The sequence below is a fragment of the Arachis hypogaea genome, chromosome 6 (assembly GCF_003086295.3).
Source record: "Arachis hypogaea cultivar Tifrunner chromosome 6, arahy.Tifrunner.gnm2.J5K5, whole genome shotgun sequence".
Lineage (NCBI taxonomy): Eukaryota > Viridiplantae > Streptophyta > Magnoliopsida > Fabales > Fabaceae > Arachis > Arachis hypogaea.
In genome coordinates this window covers 80,550,571-80,565,623 of record NC_092041.1, presented here as the reverse complement: position 1 = coordinate 80,565,623, position 15,053 = coordinate 80,550,571, and the positions used below count along the sequence as shown (strand labels likewise).

The following is a 15,053-nucleotide window of genomic DNA, read 5'->3' as shown; positions in this document are numbered from 1 at the left end:
TGTTATATACATATGCATTTGATGACGAAGATATATGTATAAATAATTTGCATAATTATTATGATGAAAAGATCACGTCATGTTGATATATAACTTTCAAATGGTGATTGGTGTTGCTCTTTCTATTTAGTCCTGAAATGCTAGGTGCCTAGTTCTTCCTACTACACCAATAAGCAGTGGTTGTTTTCTTGATTTGTTCCACCATGGATATATATGGGATGAGATTCTTTTCCATGAACTTTTCTTCTTCTATCACTAAAAAGGTAATCTTAGCTTTTATGGTATGTGATATACTACTAATAGTATACTTACTAGTTAGTTTGGCAGTGTTTTTGTCTCAACAATTTTAACATTTATTTTAAGTGATATTATAAAATGTGATTTTTTTTATTCTAATGATTGAAACTACCATACCTAAGTCTCATTATTGATACAGAAGAGGATTTTTTTAAAATAGAAATGCTTTGACATTATTGATACGAAGGAGGATGATATTTATCAAGCTTAGAGGGATAGGGCTGCCAAGCGCTTACGAGGTATGCTCCATGCCATTCGCAAAAAAGGTGCTCGTCCATATTGGATCCCACCAGAAGTTCTTGGTAAATTAATGAGACGTTGGGACACTGATGCCTATAGACAATGATAGGCGAGAAATGCAGCTGCCAGAAAATCAACTCGAGGTACTTCCCTTCACACTGCAAGAGGCACCACCTTTCCAAAAGCGAGGTTACGCTTGATAAGTTGCTTATAGAACCCTCTTTTTTACTTAAAGACAATCTTTACTATGATATTTGTTGTTCTGAAAATTTCTTAAGGCCAAACAAGTAAGAAAAACTCACAGCAATTCTAATGTGTTTGTTTACCTTATTTATTTCATTTATAATTTTTCTTATTAGAATATCTGAGTTTTGAAGGTCATGGTTCATCAATTATAATCCCTTGTCCATACCCTACAGATGTATATATACAAATGAGTATCATAAGCTATTGTCTTCTACCATTTGATAAGTAGATTTGTCTGATCTTTAACTAATGGGAGAAATGAGTTGAAATCATTGCCTGATGGAGGAGGGAGGAGGGAGAAAAAAACCAATTAGAGACCATTCATTGGGAAGTAAAATCATATTTTTAATTAGAGATCATTCATTGTTTATTATATCTTAGAAGAAGTAATTACTATCATGATTAGTTGTGAGAAGTAGTTACTATCACTAGTAACATCAAGAAGAAGAAGAGAAAAAAAGGGTATGTAATATGTGCTTTGGGCCATTTTGTTGCTGTTATTTGTGCTTGTGTTATGATTTATTGAAACAAAATGAGCTTGATGGATTATTAAGTTGCAACTAAACGTGAGTTTTGACCACTGATGGTGAACTTGAAGTCCATTAAACCATGTCTAGCTTCTTATTGTCAAGTCTCCCATTGAGGTTCTTTAAGATTAAGATTATTTCTTTCTTCATGTCTAATGCGGTGACTTTTACTGGTTGTTCTTTTACGCACTCCGTCAGAATCACAAAGAGGTCAAACAAGGGAGGGAATTAAGAGCTAACATGGGAACAATTTGGACACTTGATTCTGTTGTAAATGAAGTGTAGGATTGGCAAGTTGTAACATGGGAACAATATAGACACAACAGAACTAATCATATCTCAACAGTACTATATGCAATTTTTTTCCCTCAATCAGTGACAGTGTGTCATATTGTTTCTCTCATTATGTAGAATCATTCGCTTGAAAAACTATCACGTATGGATGAGTTTCTTTAGCACACACATACTCGCAAAGAGGATAGGACTCAATGGGTTGATGAACACTCCCGAAAGACAAAGGTAACTTACCTTTATTAATTGTAACTATTTTGTTATCTAATTGTTATGCATTATTAATACTTATAGTAGTTTATCAATCATTTCTTTTCATTGTAGGATATATTTCAAGAGCATATGTTTCAGGTTGAGACAGTGGGTAGAAAGCATATGGATTAAGACAGTGGGTGGAAAACGAAGAGGTAGGGTATATGGCATGGGTGAGGTAAGGGACTCTTCCATGGTGTGACCTCGAGTTGATGGGCCAACCACGACCACCAACGCTGATATTTTGGATCTTAGAGAACGAATCATAATACTCAATAGGAAAGTTGAACAATATGCCGCTAAATATAGAGAGCTTGAAGACCGCTACCAAAGGGAGAAAAGAGAGTGGCAACAGACTGTTTAGTCCTTGCGTGAGGATCTCAACACCAGTAACTCACAGATGGATCAGTTTAGTCATCAATTGAGCATCTTGACTGAGTATGTGAGGGTCATGGGTCCTAGTAGTTCTGGATCACGTGTTCCCCCACCTCCTCCTTTTACTTTTCCAAGCTCTCAGAAAAGCACAGCTCCAGCCCCAGTCCCAACCCCAGCCCCAGGTAGAAAACTCCCACCTATTCTGCAGCGACCAGGACAACCACAGAGTTCTCAAAAGGAGGATGATTCTGACGATTTTGATGACTCAGATGATTATTTAGACGAGTATGAGTAGGTTATTTAATTACTTTACTTGGAATATTTTGTATTATTAGTAGATTGCAATTTAAACAAATATAAGTCTAAGTTTAGTTATTTATCTTGTCTTGAGTATTTATGTTAGAGGATTATTTATTATTTTGATAAGTTTGTAAACTCATTATCTAATATTTAGTATAATTTTTTTTTATATTTAAAAGTTTATTTGTCTTGTTATCTATATTTTATATAAATTTTATTTTTATATTTATTTACATTAATTGTTTATTATTTTTCAAATAGAAAAAATAATTAAAACATATCTATTAAAATTGACAGAATAGTTGTCGCTTTTTAATTTTAAAATAGACAAGAAAACTCAAATATAGACATAGTATTTGTCAGTATATGAATAATAAAATCGACGGCAGCTGTGTCGATTTTATTGGATCTTAATATCGACGGCACTGTTGTCGATTTTAGTAAGCATATTATAGACAAAAATGTTGTTGATTTTATTGGATCAAATATCGACAAAAATGGTGTCAATTTTATATAATAATATCGACGGCGATGTCATCGATTTTAGTAAGGATATAAAATTCTCAAACTCATATATAGATAGAAGCGCCGTCGATTTTATTAAATTATTATCGACGGTCAGGCAAGCCGTCGATTTTATTAGAATTTTGAAAAATCGACGAGTTTAATAGCGACCAACTTCACAATCTATTTTGCCGTCGAATTTTAAGCCGTCGATTTGGCCGTCGATTTTAACGACGTTTCTTGTAGTGTTTGTTTGACACAACGGGTTGGTTTTGATAATACCATGATACTATACACTATTCACAAACTCGCATCCGTTGAATAGTATATAACACGTTATAAATTGGGGAGTTCTGGTTGCTACATTTTTATATAATTATACTAGCTATAGTAACTAAAATTTTGACAATATTAAAAGTGTATCATTCTTTCATCCCAATTATATACCTTATTTATCACCAAACTAAAGTCTGTTGGGAAAGGTTGTGGGGACTTCTTATGTTTGGAAAAATATGATAAAAGCGTTCAATAACTTAAAAGAGGGCTTTGCGTGGTACTATGGTACTTTAGATCAATCATTGTGGTTTGATTAATGGTCTTCTTTGGGTAAGCTTGCAGACTTAATTCATTACGTTCATATAACTGACTTCCACCTTTTCTAGATGATGTTATATGTAATGGTCGATGGGATCTTAGCAAGCTCTATTCTCCTCTTCCTCATCATATTCATTCGTCCCTAATCGAGTTGCCGTTCTTGGTAACAACCATTATGGCCCAGGGTGGGTTTGGGATGCGGCCTCAACAAAAGAGAATTCTTCTAGAAGTGGATATCTTTGGCTGGAGAAAAGAAAATTCCAATGGGATGAAAGCGAAGACTGGAATTGGATATGAAAGCCTTTCATCCCGAAGAAGATCAAGTTCTTGTTCTGGTTTTCTCTTCACAATGCTGTCCCTACTGACGCATTCCGGTTCAAGCGCAAGCTAATAGCTAGTGATATTTGCAAGAGGTGTGGTGCCCATTCTGAATCAATTCTAAACTGTTTTAGAGATTACGACAGGGCCAAACTGTTTGGAATATCCTCGACCCTTCGTTCATCGAGACCAGGGGATCGTCCAATTTAGCTTCTTGGCTCAAAAAGGGCAAATCTAGAAAGGACTGCCTCTTCGCATCGTGAATATTGTGGATATGGTGGCATCGATGTCACGAGGTTTTCAACCAAGATGAAGTCTGGTCCAATAAGAAAGTGGCGATTCTAGATAGAAATATGAACTTTGATCTTAGAAACCTTCATTACAACTGGATTATCTATTCAGATATTGATAGGAACTTTAAGTGGGACTTCCACCCAGTGGCACTTTCAAAGTCAACTACAATACTAGTGCTTTTCATAGAGTCAAGCGAGCTGGTTTTAGTTGTGTTCTAAGGGATGATAGAGGGAGATGGGTGCTAGGTCGTTCAGGTACTCTTCCTTTCGGGTCTGTTTATCGTTGTGAGCTACTGGCTTCTTGGCAGGGACTAATGTTAGCCTGAAAAACTAATTGCACGAGTGTTATTTGTGAGACGGACTCACTCGATGTCTATCTTGTGTTGAGTAACATCACCAGCCACACAACACATGAGGTGACGAATATTGCGTTAAAGCTCCAAGATCTTTTGTCCAATCACTGGGGGTTCAATTCCATCTTATTGGAAGAAAAGCTAATGATGTTGCTAATTGGTTGGCTAAATCTAGAACAAGTGATTCAGCTCATGTTTCTTGGATCAAGCATTTGGAGCAAATCCTAGTGCAAGAGGCTGCTGGTTCTAGTTAGTTTGGCTTGGCTTGTGTTTTGTTTCTATGTTTTTTGATATTTTCAGTCACCAAAAAAAAAAAAAAGAAACAACCGAAACCTAAATTCAAATTATATCCGAATCCGAAATACAAATTGAAAATACATTATAACAAAAATCCCTACTCAAATTTAAAAATGTTATGATATGTTACACAAATACAAGAAAACAATAAGCAAACAGATATACCACTTACATATTCAGATATTACTGCAAGGTAACAGATACACCCTCCTTTGTTGTTTCAACCTACAACACCTATCCCTAGCCTTTCCCACTTAAGTTTAAACCTAGAATCCTCTAGCTAAAGTCACATCTGATTCTGCAGAATGTTGAATGTTCATCGAATAAAATAAAATAATATAATATAATACAAAAACTCTCTTAATTACAATTTCTCGAGATAAAAATTGCATGGTGTCACATTGTTGCTGCTGGCATGCTCAGAAAGGCCCTGCATTGATCAATTTAGTTGCCATGTGCTTCTGAATCCAAAGCATTTCAATTTCGACTTCCCCGATCCAGTAATCAAGTCAACAGGAAAAGAGGGGAAAAAGGAACAAAAGTTTAAAAAGTTCATCTATGATTATTAACTCCGTTACTACTCTAATATGAACATGATTTTGTATTCCATACATATAACAAAATCCCTAGATTGAGACACCTGAGCTGCTACCTATCTAGTTTCTACAACTTCTCTGGGAATTATAACTAGATGCCTTATTGACACATGCATCGTACGACATTGTCGACAACACAGAAGACTAGGCCCCATTGCTAACAGAATCATCGTCACTCCGCACCCTCCGGTAAAATAGAACATAGGCAGCTGCAGTGTTCACATCATCCTCACTTATGGGTGATATGTGGCTGTCGTCAAAATTGTACCACCTGTTTTCATCTAAGAGCTGCACATTGGGAAAAACCTGTCATCAAAATTGTTCCAAAGAATCGGCCAAGAACGTAACAATATAGATGCTAGGCAAAATGGACAGAAGAAATCCAATCAACTTAAAAGGAAATGAAATGTTTAATGCTCATACCTTGATATGTGCAGTGTAATGACCACTACCCATACTACCATAATGGTTTGTGAGGGCATACAGTTCATACAGCTGACGCCGAGAATTGTTTTTATTGGCTACATAGTTCGTTAAGTCAAAGTCATGAACCGGGAAGTTAACAAAGGTCTCTAGTTTATGCTTCATTGACCTGCTGTATGAGAACCTCTTCAAATGAATGACCAAAACCTCTGGGAGCCTCCACAAGTCAAGCTTTTTGCTTGCTTGTCTTCTCTCTTTGCATTGGGGACAGTACCTAAGATTTTACACACATATGACATTAGCACTTCGCATCTAAATATTGTCCATTACCTAAGGTTGTTTTAATGTTCATAGCGAATTGCTTGGAGGATATAATAACTCATCTAAAGAATGCTAATTCAAAGAAAAGTATCTCAATAACATGAAAATTATGTAAATGTAAAATAATACAAAAGTGACAAGTATGTCGAATTCTTTATTCTAAGATTGTGTTAATGTACATAGCAAATTGCTTGGAGGATATAGCAATACAACTAAAGAATGTATATAGTCAAAAACAACAAATATTAGTGTCTCGATTAAGTGTTATAAAGCAACAGTTTTAATACATTCAACAAAAGCACAAAGGAGAGAGCAGGAGAAACAGCATATATTACAGCCGCTAGAAGTAATGCATTCAATATGTTGAAGTACAAAGGATTAAAATTTTTTATCAAAGATTCTCAGTGTAAAATTTGCATTAAACATTTTGAAATTTCAAGAATGCAATAAAAAATCAACTGCAATAGAACTTGAAACCTAAGGCCATAAAACTCTAATTGAACATATTAAGAACTAGCCCACCCATAGTTCATGAAAAGCAGCCATATCTAAAAAGGGAAGATATCACCACATAGCATGGTAGTAAATTCAATGATGTGTGTAATCACCATTTCCCATTATTCTCAACCACATGTTTCATTCACTTTCATGAGATTCTTTTATTGCACAAGCTAGTTGAGCTTTTAGGGCAATGCAGAACAAAATATGCAGGTCATAAAACAGACTGAGCACAAAATAAGGATATGGAGAGTATCATAGGATAAGAGAGTTGGAGATGGGACAAACCACATATCTTCAGGCACCAGAGGTTCTTCACGCAGAAAAGCTTCCAAACAGGTGTACAATGAGAGGGGTTCAGTACGAGCTTTCTTGGACACGGGCCCGTATTTTAAAACTTCAGGCAAAGTCTCAAGTGGATGAGTATCATACTTCTCCAGAAGCTTTTGAGACCAATCAATATACACTAGAAGTGTTGACGAAGAAGGAAGTTTAACAACTTTATCCTCTCCCATAGAAAGATCAATGCAAGCATTGCTTTCATCTATCAAAAGAAGGGGTAGTGTTGGCATTCGTCCTGCCTTATTTACTGAATTTGACACCAAGTTGGTAGCATATGCATCGCTAGAAGCATTGTCGCCAGCAGCTTTTGTGATGCTGGTTTCTGTATTAGTGTGCTCTGTATTGCCACTTTTCCTCAACAGTGGAGAGAGCATACGATTAACTATCACTTGTATATCGCCTCTTGTAACTGGATCATCACATGAGATCAATGACACAATAGGTGTTCCATATGGCTTCCATCCTGATACAGTGTGCGAGTCACTGCTCGTATGAAAAAAATTATCAAATTAATATGCCTAAAGTTTCGAGACAAACCAGAGTGATTATTTAACACAACATATAACTACCATAAAAAAAGTATAAATGAAAAAATACATACTGCTCTCTCCGGCGGTGGATCAACTGCAGATACTTTGTGTTTTTCTCTATCTTTGGAATCTTGTAAACAGCAACATGGTCATCATCTTTGATAGTGGACAACAACTGAAGAGGATCTTCAAGAAATCTATGAATCAAATGGTTTCGTACCTGTGAATGGCTCATCAATGTAACAAACACAAGTTAGAATTAATGTAATTCTAACCCATATATTTAATTATTATTCCAGCATGATACACACCTCTACAAGCAACAGTCTCTCGTTATGCTTCAGTGAGCAAGCATTGCTGAGAGCCTGAATCAGATCTTTGCAGCGTCCCTGCTTAGGCACAGTTACAGTACAAGGAGATGGCAGGGCAGTTCCATCACAAGTAAAAACTGTCACTGTCATGGTCCTGCTGCTGGTTGACTGGAGTGGCAAGGAAAGGTACATAAAAGGATCAAACGTGACAGAGACTTTATTGCAAACTGGACAAACCAATGTTGACTTGTATTGCCCCTAAAATGGTAATGAAATACCAGTGACCTTGATCAGTTACATGCTAAAATAAAAAGCTGCGAGTAGATATTATGCACAAACAATTTCTAGCGACAATCAAGAGACTAAAGTTGAAACTCTGGACAACAGTGGCATCACATCATTAATGAACACAATCAATACTTTTATATTGGAGTTTCTGGTGTAAGACTGGTTAAGCTATGCTTCAACTATTCACCGGACATACAAAAATAACTCAAGTGGATTGAAATTATCATTTCTCTTATCTTAGAACCACTCCTCCCTTTGGATAAACAATTCTTTTCATGAAGAGAAGTAAAATATGATCCTAAGGAAACAAAGGGTGACTACAGTCATAAAAATGGTGTAATCCTTTTTTATTCCCAGTGGATTTGTCCAAATCAATCATCCTCTCAATTAGTCCGCAAGCTTTAATTTCTGACCCAATAGATCCTTTGTGGAAGCTGAAGGATTTGTTAAATTGGTAATGGTAATATGCTAGCCAAATAATAAAATTTTAAGGTGGCACTATACTCTTTCCCAAGTGAAAAAGATAGTGGTTTAGCAACAAATTAACAATTCTCTTCTCTCTTTAACAAAGCCCACAATCAGTGTTTCTTATTTCCATGCTTGAAAAATAATGATTTGTTAATGACTCACATCACACTTATGTTATATGATTTTTAATTTGCTATAATTACCAAGCATTTTTCTAATAAATGAAACAATACCATTACTAGATAAAAGTCTTGCAAATCAGCAGCACAATAGTTTCTGAAAGAAGAAAGCAGCCCCAAACAGATTGTTATATTGATAACTTATATGACTTTGACTGTTAATTACTAGCATCAGAAATTCTTAGATATTAGGAGATGCATATGTCAGAATGTTACAAAAGCAAGGAAAGGTATCATTGAAAAGTTAAATATTCTCTCAAGGGAACAACTATACTTGATAGAAATTGAGCTGACAGAAAATCTTGCAAAACAGTGTCATAATTGTACATATGTGGATGCCTAAGCAACAGACTGTCCAAATATACGGATTATCTCAATGGATATAATAGGTGAAAGGAAACCTCAAATCATATCTAGAAGTAACAAGGAAGATCCGCATATTAAAAAGAGTTCATGGAAAGAATTACGCATGATTGCATGAAGCCATATCTCAAGCCTTAATGCTAACATTAATTCACATGAGTCTAATGGACCATTTCCGGTTCTCCATGCAAGTTCAAGTTATTTTTCACAGGATGGCATTAAAATAACAATGAAAACCTCACAAAAGTTTACTAAGTTCCATTTTATTCACCTGGCAAACATCAACAATTATGGAATCATTGCGAGCAATATGATTTGCCCAATACTCATCAGCCACTTCTTCATCTGGTCGGCCATCTGCATCTCGAGACTTTATATATGGTTTGTGTTTAACACGATTCAAGTCTTCGTGAAGACCATCCAGCAGAAATGCTAAAAGCTCCTGACAAAATAGTAAAACAAATGCTGTCACATACTTGCCATAGAAATAAAATAAAAGAGATTGTGAAAACATTCAATCAACAAGCAAACCTGAGAATCGTGCTGATTGTGCCCACTGAACTGAGGTGCAAAGCGAGCAAGCTTGGCTTTAAAAGGCCGAGGAGCAATTGGTGTTCGCCCAGGTGCCCATAGTTTACGAAGCAACTCACCAAAGGCTAGGGCTAGCTCACCCTACATAATGGTTAATTCTGTTTAGAACATTAATTTGCAAATAAGATAGTTATCAAATGGTTGAGTAAAACCACTCCCCAACTAAATAAAGTGAAGGGAGCATTCAAGAAGATGAACTCAAAGGAACCTTATCATAACCAAAGCATGAGGCATAGAATCTCTCCCACAAATGCTATCAAGAATCAAGGGAAATGAAGATAAAGTATAAATGTTGCCACAGGCCTAAATTTTTCTTATATTTAAGAAAGAAATATACTAAACCCATGATAGTAACTAAATGAAAAGCAGAACAATAGAATAAACATAAAAAGAGCCTTTTTTCCATTCATGGTCACGTTAAAACTATGCTTAATTACACTTCTGGACCTCATTCAGAAAAAGTTGCATATTTTTATCAACAACTGCATGAATGAAATTACTCAAATTGAAATAAAAGGGCGATGAGCTAAAAGTGAACTTAAGCCCTAATATTGTGTAGCACACATTAAATTAATTCCAGCAAAAAGTATAAGTACACAAGAGAAAAGATCTAAACAAAAAAAAAAAAAGAGAAAGTAAGGACTGGGGGAGGGGGGAGGGGGGGGGGGGCTTCATTTTTACTAACTTTAACATGATACTTACAACCATGCCCAATGGATTTTGCCAATTTATCTCTTGGTGATAGTCCTCCCGAAAGTACCTAGCAAACTCTGGTGTATGGACAAGACACTGTATTGCACTATTCATGAAACAAGTGTTGCCAAGATTCAGCAGTCCGGTGAGACCACTCACTGAACCTCGTGTGGTGACACCACTCCCATAAGGATTTTCCGCATCTCTGGCTGGAGGATTTAGGTTCTGAGAAGAAGAAAGATCTGCATTATAGCTTCTAGAGGGAACCCTGCTAGCAGACAGGCCACCAGCAATTGATAAATTTGAGTTTGAAGGCTCGACAAGAACAGAATTTGCTTCCCTCTGCGCAGACCCATTTTCATGGGCAGAGCTTGTGTCATTCGTATTGTTGATAACCTCAACAAGAATCTGTATGAATGTTATAAGATATCAATAGAAAAACAATGGTTATAAAGCATAAACAAGATAAAGAGGTACAATCCAACATAAAATTATGTGAAGACTCACATCTTGGTCCATTTGTATATTGGCATCATCAAGTGTTTTGTCCATGTCATTCATCAAGGCATTCTTCCGGCGGGCATAGTAATCCCAAATACATACCTACAATAGAGGTGACTACTTTTACTATATACTGAGGAGGGTGAAAAATGTTTTAAAATGTTTTGAATTTCAAGAGGGAATCATAAGTCTTTACTTGGTCCAATGGAAGATCAAATATTTCACAAGCTTTCCTGTGAAGCTGTCCAATGGTTTCCTGCCAAAAAATTTCTCTACTATGAGGTAGATAAAACATGAATAAAGCAAACTATAATTGCAAAGAAACAAGAGATGTTAAAGATTTTCCTATCAATTGTCATTATCTCTCATATTATACCTTCTTGCTTATTCTTATGCTGGTACGATCATTTCTTGGCAACATGAGTAATTGAAGCCGTAGAGGATACACCTCTACGGCCAGCTCTGTCTGGGAAAGACCTGCACTGATAACTTTCCTTGGCAATGTAGGTCCACCACCATACCTGGTAGAGAAAAAGGCAAAAACTAAGTCAGGAAACTCAGATTAAAGACCAGAAAAAGGTTTAGTGATCTTCAAGTGTTCGAGTTTGCAACCATTTGCAAACTTATGCAACAAACCAGAAAAACAAAAAAGCAAAAGAAAGAGCAAAAATTATAACCAGGCACTTTTTCACATTTTAGATTAACCAAAGATGACGTGTACTAAGCAAGCTAGCTCACCATGCATATAATTGGTTCCAAACTTCTTGGGGAAGTAATACATAGTCACGACCTTCTAAAAGTGTATCATGAATATCAATACCCGTACTAGAGTCCTCTGACACAGAATCATCTATCAAATCAGAATTATCAATAACAGCAGGCCTCTTTAAAGCATTTGAATTTGGCAAGTCACCATATTCTAAAAAGGAGGAACCATCATAAGAATTGTTTGACTGATCTTGGTTCACATATTCAATCCAATGTTGCCACCATCTGCATGAAAAAATTGGAAACAAAATCCTTGTTATCTTACATGATTACATATTTGTCAGGGAGCATTCAAACTAAATCAGCTGGTCTATAGCCACAAATGAAGATAAAAGTAAATACAATGTCAATGTTTGACTTCAAGATCAACTCTTTAGAGAACAGATGTCTTTTTCTATATGGACTCCTAATAACCAATTTGTGAAGAAAGGAACCGACAACTTTGCACACACAGATCCTTCTCCCAAGATGTGTTATGTGAAAATCAACCTTCAAAATAGAGGCTGAATTGCTTTTACATAGCACGGTAATTGCTTTCCTTTAGAACAATTTGCTTACAGTTGCACTGAAACAGTTTCTCGTTATTTGTTTGATAGGCTGTCGTACTATCATGGGGGGCCAATGTTTTGTAGCAGTGTGACAAAATAAACAGCATAAAAACAAGGAAGTATTTCAATAAATATAGAAAGCAAATTCCAATATTAATGATATAAAACAAACACTAACTACATTAAAGAAATGAACCGAACACAAATTTTAATCTAGAGTTGTCCGCAGAAAATGCAAGCCAAGGCAACAAAGCAGCCTTGGCATCTCAAAGGAATCCACAGAATCAGTAGCGCAGAACTAGACCTAACCTTGCATTTCCTAATTTCAGCATGCATATTGATTGAGCACAATAACCCTCCCCCAGAGGAAGCAATTTACAGTATTCACTTGTAAAATATTGCAGATGTCAGAGTCAACAATGATAAGGGATAAGCCAAAACATAAGGTTGTTTATTCTACTAAAATGCACCTTATCAAGCTAGTTTTGTCGTCTATGTTAGAATAGAATACATGGTTGCAACAACTATTAATCACAAAAATCACCATTATTGACAAAACAACCCACCAGGAGAAGCAACAAACGCATTCAACCCAAGATTAAACCAGTCCAAAAATAAAGCAGTATTCACCTAAAATCCACGCACCATCTCCTAAAAATTACAATCTCAAGTGAATAAAAAAACAAATAAAGCAAAATTAGGCACACATCGTATCTTTAAGTGAAGCGAAATTGAAATCAAATATTCTAAGAACCCCGAAAAATGAGAACTTTGTGTCTGACTTAGGGCAGCGAGTTCCAGAAGTTACCATCTTCAGGGGGGAAATAAAAATGAAAAAATGAAAAGAAAAAAAAGGAAAAGAACCTCTGAGTGATTAAGAAGAAGGTGTCGCCTTCTTTGCTATTAGATTGAGAAGAGAGGGCAATGTCTCTGATCATTATTCTCTCTTCGTCCGGGCTCAGCTCCAACATCTCTCCCATCTTCTTCTTCTTCTTCTTCTTCTTCTTCTCCTGAACCCAATTTTTCTCCTTTTTATTTTTTATTTTCTTCTCTCTCTTTCACTTTCGGCAAATCGTGTCTCGGCAGAAGAACTAAAACTGAAGAAAACTCCGAAATCTGGGACAAGTGTGTTGTTAATTGGAGCGCTGAAGAGTGATTAAGGAAGGGAAGGGTGAAACACTGAAACCTGGGTTTTCCCTCACTTCTTGCTGTTATTTGATGCGCACTTACCCATTTACCCTTAACTTTATTTTCAGTTTCATTTTCACACTCACTATTTTTTTTTTTTTGGGAAAAACTAATTTATTAGTAATTGTAAAAATTTATATACTTATCTTAATTTGTTGAACTTGTGAAAAGTAAAATAAATGCATTTTCATTTAATTTAAAATGGTGTTCACTTATCAATTATCATATCTTTTGCTTATAATTTATGCACTTGTTGTGCAGTCTTTTTTTTATTTTGCCTTCTCATGCATGATTTGTTAAAATATAGTGATTTTTTTCGTTACATTTCGTTAATATGATGATAATTATAAGAAGAGAAAAATGACTAAATTTTTAAAATAATCACTAAGATTTATATTATGCATGAATTTAGTTCTTAAGATTTCAGTAATGTTATTATTGTCTTTGAGATTGATTAGGGGTGGAAACAGGTCAGGCCAGGTCAGGCTTTGCTCTTAATAGGCCTGGCCTGTCATACAGTTGATTGGCCTGAGCCTGGCCTGCAACCTGTTATAGGCTCTTTATAAAGTACTAGGCCTGGCCTGTTATTCAGCCTGGCCTGGCCTGAAGCCTGTTAAAAGGCCTGATAATTTTTTTTTTTACAAAATAAAAATATTATTTAAAAAAATTATTTTTTAATAAAAATTGTTATATATAATATGTCATATATTTAATATTTATAAAAAATTTTAAACTTCTAACATATTTAAAATACACAAAAATATTTATAATAAAATATAATAAATTTAAAATATCTCATAATTTTATTAATAATAAATATTTATTTATATATTTAATTATATTTTAACAGGCCCAGGCAGGCCTGACAGGCCTAAAAGGCTAATTAGTAAGCCTGGGCCTGGCCTATTAATGTATTAAGGCTTTTAAAAGAGCCTGAGCCTGTACCTATTTTATAACAGGCCAGGCCAGGCCAGGCCAAACACAGGCCAGGCTGCAGGCCCCTGGCAGGCCGCCTGGCCTTTTTCCACCCCTAAGATTGATTTTTAGAAATAATTTAACAAATGAAATGAGATAAAATACTCTAACGTTAGACTAGATATTAGTAGAAAGATGTCGTTTGCTTTTAACGCTCAATAAAAACAAATGAGACGTCGATTTGATATATGCGAAAGCTATTTTAAATGTCAATAAAAATAGATGAGACGTCAATTTAATATATGCAAAAACCATTTTAAATGTTATATATATATATATATATATATATATATATATATAATCAAAATAGCATCGCATATGTTTTCATTGGACCCAAAAACAAACAATGTCATTTACCATTGTTTAGTGCAGCATTGGAGTGTTAATTTATCATTCTATTTGTTGAATTATTGTCAAAAAGGATCAAGGAACCACTATAATTTCCAAAGACCAAATTATAAGTTTCAGAAATTACTTTAAAAATTCAATCAAAAAAAAATCATGAAAGTCATTTTTGCCAACAAATTTTTTAAATAAAAAATGGAAGAGCAATTTATTTCATGTAATTTTATAGTTTTTTTTA

At 35.2% G+C, this 15,053-nt stretch overlaps 1 protein-coding gene across 4 annotated transcripts; it reads right to left on the bottom strand.

Moving 5' to 3' along the window:
- Positions 1-4,969: 4,969 nt before the first annotated feature.
- LOC112696768 (ubiquitin carboxyl-terminal hydrolase 5) lies at positions 4,970-13,547 on the bottom strand. 4 transcript variants are annotated; one of them, XM_025749632.3, is made up of 14 exons: positions 13,172-13,527; positions 11,905-11,984; positions 11,730-11,826; positions 11,368-11,512; positions 11,188-11,247; positions 10,998-11,093; positions 10,500-10,898; positions 9,738-9,878; positions 9,478-9,648; positions 7,909-8,166; positions 7,669-7,817; positions 7,014-7,550; positions 5,907-6,180; positions 4,970-5,789 (listed from the first exon to the last, which is right to left on the bottom strand). In XM_025749632.3, the coding sequence occupies exons 1-14, from the start codon at positions 13,285-13,287 to the stop codon at positions 5,628-5,630; spliced, it is 2,685 nt and encodes an 894-aa protein (XP_025605417.1). In that variant the 5' UTR covers positions 13,288-13,527; the 3' UTR covers positions 4,970-5,627. The 4 variants fall into 4 exon arrangements, with proteins under 4 accessions (XP_025605417.1, XP_072053267.1, XP_025605415.1 ...); XM_072197166.1 differs by having other exon boundaries at positions 4,970-5,771; XM_025749630.3 differs by having other exon boundaries at positions 11,730-11,984; positions 13,172-13,547.
- Positions 13,548-15,053: the final 1,506 nt, after the last annotated feature.

Bases quoted from the DNA above. Each gene is read 5' to 3' on its own strand.
- LOC112696768 (XM_025749630.3), bottom strand. From the start codon at position 13,287: ATGGGAGAGATGTTGGAGCTGAGCCCGGACGAAGAGAGAATAATGATC. The intron at 7,818-7,908 runs GTGTGTATCATG...AGCCATTCACAG, and splicing joins AGAGACTGTTGCTTGTAGAG to GTACGAAACCATTTGATTCA. The intron at 5,790-5,906 runs GTATGAGCATTA...TTTTGATGACAG, and splicing joins ATTACACTGCACATATCAAG to GTTTTTCCCAATGTGCAGCT.